Source organism: Cataglyphis hispanica, chromosome 1 (genome assembly GCF_021464435.1).
Source record: "Cataglyphis hispanica isolate Lineage 1 chromosome 1, ULB_Chis1_1.0, whole genome shotgun sequence".
Lineage (NCBI taxonomy): Eukaryota > Metazoa > Arthropoda > Insecta > Hymenoptera > Formicidae > Cataglyphis > Cataglyphis hispanica.
In genome coordinates this window covers 12,230,638-12,241,634 of record NC_065954.1, presented here as the reverse complement: position 1 = coordinate 12,241,634, position 10,997 = coordinate 12,230,638, and the positions used below count along the sequence as shown (strand labels likewise).

Genomic DNA, 10,997 nt, shown 5'->3' with positions numbered 1-10,997 from the left:
ACTAGAAACAAAAATTTCACACAATTTTTTTTAAAGTAAAATACTGATAAAATATATTTAATCATGAAAAATATGTAATATGTAAAATAATCTTTTTATATCTATTTTAATACAATATATGTATGTGTAATAATTTAAATAAAATCTAAGATTTAATTATGAAAACATAGTTTAAATTATAACAAAATGCAAACATTAAATTAACAAAATTAAAATATGTATATAATAATTTTAATAATTTAAATAAAATCTAAATTTAATTATAAAAGTATAATTAAAATAATGGCAAAATACAAGCATTAAATTAATAAAATTTGATATAATTAAAATTTTATGATCTATAATGTTTCTCGTGTTTAACAATATATGTTCAATGTGTGGAGAAACAAACAGATAGATAAATAAAGAGAGAGAAAAAGAAAGAAAAAAAGAAAGAGAGAGAGAGAGAGACGGACAGACAGACAGAAACAGAAAGACAAATAGACACAGAGCAAAGAAAGAGATAGAGAAAGAGAGACAAACAAGCGCAGAGAAAAAGAGATAAAGAGACAAAACAAGAAATAATATACACATATTTTAAATATTTTATTAAATAATACTCAAAATATCAATACTTTTTTTTTATTCAAAATCTATGAAAAAATTAAAAAGATTAAAAAGATTAAAAAGCGGGTGATGCGTTTCTCAATTATTATAACTAGATGACAATTAAAACAATTATGTAATAATAATAAATTTCTTTACCAATTGCTGCTTCTATTTTTTAACCGTATGCTTCCGAAATTTCAAAGAAAGATCTCTCGGTTTTTTTATCAAGCATTCCCGATATTTATTCACCTGAAAAATGCAAAGAATACATATTATTTCAACATCTCGCATTATGTTTTTATTGTAAATCGAATTAGAAAACAATCAATCTCGCATACCTTAATTCATATAATTATAACTCATATATACATTGTAATTCTCGACACTTTCCATGTTCGCATAAAACTCCGATTCGTGGATAAATACAAGATAAAAGAAAATATTTTCAAATAACGCGAATTAACAATAATAAACAATCACCGTGTTAATTTCAACATCGAAAAACGAATGATGATTGAAAAAACATAGTGAATCACACTCACGCGCGTTTATTTATGTAAACTATATTATACGCCCAATATTTTTGTAAACATTCCCGATTCCCCATACCTAATATTTAAACACGAAATTATTTATGTTTGACGAGAATAAAACGAGTATATAACGGACATGTTTCGCGCACGTTACTCCAAAGAGGCGGCAGCGCGAGAAATGGCGGGAAAGCGCGAAAGTGCATACGAAATGTGGCGACCGTGAACATCGTGCGTCCGGCGATGTGACGTCACACGACCTCACGTTCACATACGTCGGTAATACAACAAAATATATACCATGAAATAAATTAGATCAAAATCCAAAAAGAGCATCGATTAAATTCATCTTAGGCAATCTCTAATTAAATCGCAGCAAAGGCGAAATTTTATTCTCCCTCTCTCTCTCTCTCTCTCTTTCTCTATTAAATATATTTTATTATATATTTTATTTATGTATCTATTTTATAATGTACATTATATATATTTTATTATATACCTCTTTATATGTATATGATATATTTTGTGCATTGATATATATATATATATATATATATATATATATATATATACGTAAAATTATAAACAAAACTCATCAAAAGATAAATTATGTAATCTTGATTCAAGTTCTAAGAAAATCTGTAATTTTTGCAAAAATTAAAGTCAGCATCTCTATGGTTTTTATTCATTTTACTTAAGTATAAAACAAACCTCTGGACGAAGTAGATGACAGCAAACATATTTTTCTTTGATCTGCTAAAATGTTGACTTAAGACAGATCATCAAGCTGCTCGACACGAAAAGCGATGACTTACGCGAGTGAAATATATGTATAGTACCTATGAACACAGACGCACACATCAGATGGCGACTGCATTCGAATATCGAAAAACGCGCGAGGTAATTAAATAATTTCAACCTTTAAAAGTATATTCAAAAATCCTACTTGTGGAGTAGAATAGAATTGAATCGACCAATCAGGATAAAGAAATCTTTGCTCCTTTTGTTACTTCACTCCATCGGTAGGATTTCTGAACACATTCTAATAGTGCATGGCGCTGCTGTGCGCAGATTTAAATGTTACTATAGTAACACATCGTCAACACCAGCGTGACGTCACATCGGATATTCAAAACGATCACTGTATTCCGTATGCTTTTTCGTGCTTTCCCGCCAATATTCTGCTTGGGAGGCTTACATAAGTAAAACGTTCGCGTTATATACTCGTTTTATTCGTCGAAAATAAATATTTCCGCATTTAAATAAGTATCGGAAATACTTATAAAAGTATCGGGCGTATGTTCGCTCTTGTCTTTATAAAAGTGTATAGAAGTATTGACCTTGTGTGTCTTATCCGATGTATCTGAATAAACTACAGCTTTAAATCACGTAAATTACATAAAAGATGAATGATATATGAACAAGAAAATCATTTAATTATACATATAATAGATTTATTACAATATAAGCGGCAATTGAAATCGATAGCACCGCGAAGAAAAAATTGCGATATCTCGATTGGCTCTCTCGCGTCTCGCGTCCGGGGATCGATAAAAGTTAAGTCAATCGCAGGTTGCGTGGTTGCGTCAATCCGTCAGCCGTCAGTTGCGTCGTGTGTGATTCCTGGTAATTCCGATTCACGGGTACCGACATGTCAGCAACGATGACAGCCAAACTGCAGGATGATATGAATAGTATACCTCTCGCAGACGATGATCCGCAGGGTGAGTGCTTGGAATTTCTTATTTCGTGATGTCTCTCGCAGCAGCTGTTGCTATCCCCGCTATTGATGACTTATAACCTAGCCAGTTTGTAGGAAACTTACTTTGCATGCCAAGCCCTCCGCCGAATCTTAATTATTATTTAGCGCCATTTACTTGGCTTTGTTCATTTAGTCTGACTAATTTTTATTTGTCTCTATTGATATTGTATTAGTATGAAAATTACATCAGTATTGAATTTATATATTATATTTAAGCATTGAATATATATATTGAGTGGCAATATAATACATCTATTTTTCAAAATCTAATTTTGTGATATAAAAACACTTAATATTAATTACATATAAGTATTGTTTTCTTTTATATTTATCGATTATATTTTTTGCTTACAAATCCTTGGGAAAATTAATAATTTGTACGTTCTACACATAATGTAGTAATGTCTTGTGACAACTAGTTCTTTGATTTTTTTATTTTTATTGTGGAGTAATAACTTGCTAAAGTTATTTCTCATACATTCATAGTAATAATACCAGAAGAGGAAATCTTGGACAATGCTTCGCATATATCTGATGCATTAGGAAGAAGACGAAGTATGGATTCTATTCCATCGACATTCACTAACGGAAGTTGTAGTCCGAATAGTAAGTGATATTATTATTGATTTCTTATGATGCCAAAGAAAAAAAATATATAGTTGATTTTTAATTTTTTATAATTTAGATATAATTTAGATTTTTTTATAATTATTTATAATTTAGATGAGTACAATGCATAATATTTATTAAACTGAATCTTAGTTCCTATTTTTATATTTCTTGTCTAATTTTATTATGCATTTATTATATACATTTTATTTAAAAATTATAACAATGTTAATCTCTTTAATTCTTGATTTTGTAAGATTACAATATGGACAAGTAAAAAAGCAGTATGTAAACAGATTGATATTGATTGTAGGTTTAGATCCAGATATCAGCCCAGATGAACAGGAGGAGAAAGCTAGATTGATTGCGCAGGTTCTTGAACTACAAAATACTTTAGATGGTGCGTGTATACTTTAACTACAAAAGTTTATATTGCAGATGGATATATGTGTTGATACTTTCTAATATGTAGATTCTATATATATATATATATATATATATATATATATATATATATATATATATATATTCTATTTAGATCTGTCACAGAGAGTAGACAGTGTGAAGGAAGAAAATCTCAAGCTAAGAAGTGAGAATCAGGTTTTGAGTCAATATATTGAGAATTTAATGTCGGCATCGAGCGTATTTCAGTCAACGAGTCCTAATACTAAGAAGAAGTAAACAAAAACCAAACCAAACTAATTAAACAAATTAGATTAAATTATTAAATTATATATATAAATTTATGAACAAGCTATACAGAATCTTGAAATAATTGTGATTGTTTCGATTATCTTCAAAAGTATGTATATTTAATCTTGCATTTAATTATAATAATTTTTTATATAACAAAGATTATTGCAAAGCTTTTAAAAATATTGTCCCGCGTATAATTTTCAATTTGTCCTTTGTTAGTACATACTTTCTATAAAAAAAAAAAACAAAGTATCTCTGATAAAACAATATCTACTTTTATCAGTCAAGTATAATCAAATATCCTTTTAAAATAATTAAGACTATAATGCATTCACTGTGACTGTCTTGAAACACGCTTATAGTTACAATTGTGTGCACCAAAGAGTCTTGCATTTATACAATTTTTACATAAGTGCTTTGCAAACTTTTAAAGAAACCTGCTAATTATTTTATATTTAAGATTAATTAATTTAGCTGAGACATATATAATGCATTATATAATATTAATAATAATATGTTCTAATTTATTGTTATCTTATAAATGTTTAATTTATTGTCTGAAGTAAATAATATATAAAATTAAGTAAAAAATTTCTAAATAATTTGATAATTATATTTTTATTATGTTATTTATATATAATATATGTGCTGTTAATTTTATTTAATCAATTTTATATACAAAATGTATTTTGTTCATTTGTTTTTTGCATTTATATACATTTTCAACAGTTTATTCAATATGCGCATTTATATTTGCAAATTTAAGAAATTTGAAGTCACATATGTATTTTGTCGAAATATCTCTTGTTTTAATACAAACTCTTGCTTCAAAATTTTGATGTATTTATTATATATATGCATTGTATGTAGATGTACAAAAGAGATAACGTATAATTATATACAATTACAATATGCTATAATTAATGACATTTTATGAAAAATTGATATGCTACATATATAGTATACGTTACGAGCAAGATGCGAGCTAGTTTAAAGTTTGCTATTTATGACGGAACGAGTTGATTTTTAAAGATGACACATACGTGCAGTCATCTTGCTTGTAAGCGTATCGAGTCGACATGATTGACGCATAATAATAAATATATATTTACTGCAAATGAAAAACTGCAACTTGCGATAGAGTTTCAGTTTGAGGGCACAAGCAGAATGCACAATCCCAAATTATCCCATTGTTGAGTAAAACAGTGTTATAATAAACATTATATTCTATTGGAACGTGTTGCTATTCAATGAGTGCCTCATTCGAGTGAATTTTTTATCAAGCGGCATTATCTTTTTCCTCATAAAACGCTCATTCATCACTGAGCAGGATTCCTTTTCCAAATAGTTAATTTATAATGAATAAAATATAAGAAGCATGCATGTGTGCTAAAACTTTCCGATTAATTCTCGATTAGTCCTCTTGGATAGCCGAAAATTGTATTGCTTTTTGCCCCCAAGATGTTTTCGGGCCTGGCTTTGCTCGTCCATTCTTCTTTATCCCTACCCACCATCCATAATGCACGTATTTGCGGGATCGAAATGCATCGTAGGAACCAATACTCCATTGTTCCCATTCAGTATTATCGTTAGTCATATTTACCTGAAATCAAAATATATAAGAGATAAAGCAAATCTACAATTGATTTTAAACATCTTCAAATTTTCATTAATAAATATTTAGAGAGCTAATTTATCAACTACATAGATTGTATTTAAATAATTTTTATTATCTTTAACAAACTCTTAAGATTTTTTTTTAATAATTTTATAACTGTTAAATTAATAATTATGCTGATTATTATATTTTTATTATTAAATAGAATTAGAGAGTCTTGTTAAAATTATTGTGAGAATTAGGTTAAATAAAGTCATTGAGATAATTTTATAGAACTGTGTAAAATTTTACCCACGGCATTATAGAATGCTATGTATAAAATTTGAAGATATAAATAGTATTGCACAACGTGTTATATTTCACATTTCTTTCGGTAGTAAAAGCTTTTTTCATAACGTAACAATTCATGGAAAAGTATTTTGCATTACATTTTTATATAGACAACATATTTTTTCTCCATATTTTATATCCATATCTTACCTCTCCATATAATCGTCCTTTTTTATCAAATGCCAAGAAAAGCCTCGTTTCGATACTTTGTATTCTAATAACACCGAAAGATACCGGCGTCACGTGAAGCAGAGCTGTAAAAGTATAACTTTTTACAAAAATAATAATTTATAATATTAATAATAATAATGATAGCAATAGCTGTAAATAATACTTGTGACATATATAACATATCTTGGATCATTACTCCGGTTAATATTTCACGACAATAATGGAAGTACCGTGCGACTCTTTGTTGCCAGATAATCCTCGGACTCGTCCGGACGGTGTAATTGCCAGATGATACCCTGTTCGGCAGTACAGTTTTATTATCCGACAATTGTAGACAGGATTTTTTGCTGGCTGTCGAGGATCCCATATTATGTATGGCGTGTATTTACGTAGTTTGGAATTGCGTTCGACGTTACGAGGAGTTCTATAATTACAGTCCGATAGTAACTCATAAATATGTACCTATGTATAGTAACATATTATGTAACAGAAAGAGAGAGGGAGAAAAGAAATCTATTCTTTATGCAAAAAGAGTTCTCATCACACAAGGTAAGATTAATACGCTCAAAGAATAATATACAAGAAAATGATAAAAAAAAAACAGAAAAATTGTATAAATAAATAAAAAGAAGAGAAAAAATATATATGTCTGTTTGTGAGCGTGTTTTTGGAGTTACATACATACATGCATACATAAAAACAAAAGTATATGAGAGCTATAAAGATTGTGTTAATTAAGAACATTAACGGTATGACAAATTAGTTTTATAATTACAATGGGCATGAAAGAAAATGACATGAGAGATAAAATTTATTGCATTTTTAGAACAGTACTCTTAGGAATAAAAAGAAATTGTAATAGTCTCTCACTTATAATTAATTAATAGAAATAATTAATAGAAATGTGAAATATGTATAATAATACTAAATTAATATTTCATTTTATATATGTACGTAATATTTGTTTTGAGTTTTTAACTATATTATGCCGTCAGTTAGAATTGTCTTTGCCTTTATGAAGGGTGTTCACATCGTTTTATAGATGCTGGGAAATATATAGGTCGGCCGGTTTTTCAGGTCAGCAAGCCTCGTGAATGAAGCGCATCACTATATTGTAAACGCTCTCGCGCACTTCGTTATTTTAAACCGATTCTCGAGGGGAGGAAACGAAATGTCAATAGGCTTTGTGCGCGAACAGCTTGACCGTCGTCATCAGAAAGATAAAGCGGTTAATTTTACATGGCTTCGTATGCAAGCCGTGCCAATAAACCTACTGTGTAAACAAAATTTACTTCCACGCAAAAATAAATGTTATATTCTTAAATATTTTTATTTTATTTATCGAAAAATATAATTTATAATTGATGTATCAAATTTTGTTTAAAGAAAGAATTTCTTGTTTTTTTTCTTTTTTCTTTAAAGAAATGTAACAAATAATTTTCCAAGAAAGAATATTGAATCTATTAATTTTTATTTAATAGCATATCTATTATCTATAATATAAGCTTTTTATATCTATATGTAATAGCAAGTTTTTATTTACTGCTGTATTCTTATTTATTACTTATTTATTACTATAATTGTAAGATATAAATATATAAATATTATAACTAATATTTGCCAGATATCTTTTAAGATATCTAAAGAGATTTTCAAAACATCTCATTAAAAGAGAGATATCACCTATTACGTTAAAATATATCTCATCACAAGTTATAAAGATTAATGTTTATTAATTATTTTAACTATTATTTTGATATTATAGAAATCTACTTTTTTTAATGCAATGTAAAATTTTCTTTCTAATGGAAAAATAAAAAAAAAGATAATTTTTTTTTTATACTTGCGAATGCAATGAAATTCCGTTTCTATTCAAATGGTGCAAATTGCATCTCTCGCCAAATACGTCAGAATGTCAATCATAATTTCGCACGTCATGTTATGGCGGGAACATTGCTGAATTCACGGAAAATTGTAGTCGCAATACCACGTACGACACTATGCTCGTTTGATACCGTTAATAACACAAACTACATCTAATGCATCTGCTGACCCTGTGGCGATATGGAGCAGAAAGTTAATCGAGTCAAGTGATCAATGAACGTACGTTATAATGTTTGAGGGCGACTAGGTAGGTAGACAAACGCATCTGCCGTGTATCTAGTAACGACTAGACATTTTACCTTGTCCCATTAATTATGTTAATCCATTCATTTACGCGAATTACACGTTTCTAGGTTCGTAGATGAAATGCAAGGGACATGCATCAATGTTAACTGTTACTATTCTTTGCAGATTAGACAGTGATTTTCTCATTTTACATTGAAATATTTTTTAAATTACATTACTCTTACATGCAAAATATATAGAAATCGCTAATTGTGTGCGCGTGACGTATTATCGATTTAATTATATATCCAGTTAATTATATATACCCGTTCCCGTCAAAGGTGACGGTGGTAGTCGGAGGTCTTCTAGTTTCCCTCTTCTTCCGGATATCTCGAGCGATTTTTTTTCCATTTTCCATTACGTCGTCGTCTTCTTGAAGAGATAGTTCCGTGTCATAGCTATCATCGCTACTATCATCGATATCGCTGCACTCTTCGTCGCATGTTGGTGCTTCTAGATTCTCGTGAATCCAGCGCAAACTCATTTTCGATTTTCTTGCTGCTGCATAAATTCATGGATACATATTTACACTGCACACTTGGTATTATAAATGTGGCCATCTAATTTCGCTAATACTAAAACCGCATTAAATGCGGTTGTCATTGACCAAGAATCATCATAGCCACATTTGCGGCTAAATGTGAGATGTAACTATGGACCATAATAAATAATGTATATTTATGAGTTGCTAAATTATACATCGATTGTAGCAGCAAAGGACAATTTTCAATGGCAAAGTTGGTGAGAACAATCACACATTTAAAACAACATTGAACTGTTTCCTAATTACTACCTATCAAATTAATAATTATATCACATCAAGGGACGAAATCTATATAATAATTTTTGTATATTAAAATTATTATATATTGATTTACCAACGAAATCGCATTTAATTATTTTTTAATTCATTCAATAATATGAATATTTCTATTGCAATTTCATTGCGTGTTTTGTTGTATATTTTAATTTGATAATACAACTATATTTTTATATTAATTGAAATGATACAATTGAAATTTATAGAAATTTTATTTATTATTTTCTTGCTATTTTATAACTTGTTTCTTATATGAATTTTTCTGATAATCTTCCATGAATATCTTAAAAAAAGTAACTTAATTAATCCGCTATAATTATTTTATCAACGAGGTCAAGGTGATTTTAACACTCTAGAATAATGTTATATTCTGGCACTCGAGAAAAAAATCTATGAGATAGTGAAATCTCTATGAATGTTGGGAAGCACCCACGCATGCGAAATATTTTTTATTCGGAGCAGGAGAGTAAGCATATAGTATTCGAGATTTAACGGTGGTCTCGGTCTACTAGTAGCCATGCGTATCGAGTGTGCAGATAATTGCGCATCGGGAGGTACTTACGCACCAATAACGTTAAACTAATTCAATAAGAGCAGAAATATGTCAGGCGAATTAAGCGCAACGCATTCAGAAAGCATTTATCCAGAGATATACGTACTGCAATTATTAACTTCAGTCTTCTTCGAGCTTGACACATTGACAGCATATGCACTAATTATTTATAGCAAATGTTACATCGTATTATTTATAAGAGAAGCACTAAACATTGAATATATTACAGCATATTACATTATATTTTTTTCACATATGTACACATACAACTATATGTTCGTATAACAATGTTTTGAAAAATTAAATGAAAATTATATATAAAAGTGAAAAATAAATTTTGTCGAACTTTGTTCACATAATCGAGAATAGAGTGGCAAATGAATATTTTCTCGGTCACACGATAGATTCGACTTCAGATAGATCCGACGAAAAAAGCTGATCTCTTCCGCACGATGATGCGTCAAGCTTTGATGATCGTACAAGCATCCACCTACCTGGATGTTCCACGTTTATCACGCGACTGAGCCCGATTCTCCGGTGGCTCGTCGAATAATAGCAGACATGACGCCGGCCTACTGACAGTCACCGCTGTCGGCGTCGGCGGTCTGCAGATTCCTGGTGGAGCGATTTAAAAATGGAGCACGCCTCCGAGCGCATGCACGCGTATCATTTTTAAAACCCTCTTTAGAGAATCACTATTAATCATTAGACATATCATTCCGGAGATACGTATTTTGATAATATTCCTTGTCGAAAAATTTTTAATCTTGTAATTATAAACTTCGCATCATTCATGAATTAATCTTGTGAATGAAACTGCTAATAAATTGATTAGAATCTTTTCTAATAATTTTTTTCTTGTTACAATTTATTATATAATTATATCATTATAAAATCTTTTATTGTAATAAGTAAATTAATCTGTGCATTTTTATATACAGAAATATATAATTTATTTATATTATTATAATATTAATGTGTGTGAAATACACACTATCTCCCTCTCTCTCTCTCTCTCTCTCTCTCTCTCTCTATATATATATATATATATATATATATATATATATATATATATATATTGTTTTATTTAAATTTATACTAATGAGCAAATATATTTATATAAACTTCAATCCACATAATATTCATAAAAT

At 29.1% G+C, this 10,997-nt stretch overlaps 2 protein-coding genes and 1 long non-coding RNA gene across 7 annotated transcripts; 2 read left to right on the top strand and 1 right to left on the bottom strand.

Annotated features, from left to right (window-relative positions):
* The first annotated feature begins 2,666 nt into the window (after positions 1-2,666).
* On the top strand, positions 2,667-5,421 carry LOC126850817 (short coiled-coil protein B). Its single transcript, XM_050594217.1, has 4 exons — positions 2,667-2,842; positions 3,367-3,486; positions 3,803-3,889; positions 4,028-5,421. The coding sequence occupies exons 1-4, from the start codon at positions 2,770-2,772 to the stop codon at positions 4,168-4,170; spliced, it is 423 nt and encodes a 140-aa protein (XP_050450174.1). The 5' UTR covers positions 2,667-2,769; the 3' UTR covers positions 4,171-5,421.
* A 147-nt stretch (positions 5,422-5,568) lies between these two features.
* LOC126850325 (fibroblast growth factor 1-like) lies at positions 5,569-10,446 on the bottom strand. 5 transcript variants are annotated; one of them, XM_050593594.1, is made up of 5 exons: positions 10,341-10,446; positions 8,740-8,971; positions 6,535-6,728; positions 6,284-6,387; positions 5,569-5,788 (listed from the first exon to the last, which is right to left on the bottom strand). In XM_050593594.1, exons 2-5 carry the CDS (start codon positions 8,955-8,957, stop codon positions 5,600-5,602), a joined length of 705 nt encoding a protein of 234 aa, XP_050449551.1. In that variant the 5' UTR covers positions 8,958-8,971; positions 10,341-10,446; the 3' UTR covers positions 5,569-5,599. The 5 variants fall into 5 exon arrangements, with proteins under 5 accessions (XP_050449551.1, XP_050449277.1, XP_050449196.1 ...); XM_050593320.1 differs by having other exon boundaries at positions 8,740-8,974; positions 10,341-10,445; XM_050593239.1 differs by lacking the exon at positions 10,341-10,446 and adding an exon at positions 9,953-10,334 and having other exon boundaries at positions 8,740-8,974.
* On the top strand, positions 6,714-7,628 carry LOC126851057 (uncharacterized). The gene is made up of 2 exons (XR_007687630.1): positions 6,714-6,853; positions 7,347-7,628. It is a non-coding gene; the product is annotated as an uncharacterized LOC126851057 (long non-coding RNA).
* Positions 10,447-10,997: the final 551 nt, after the last annotated feature.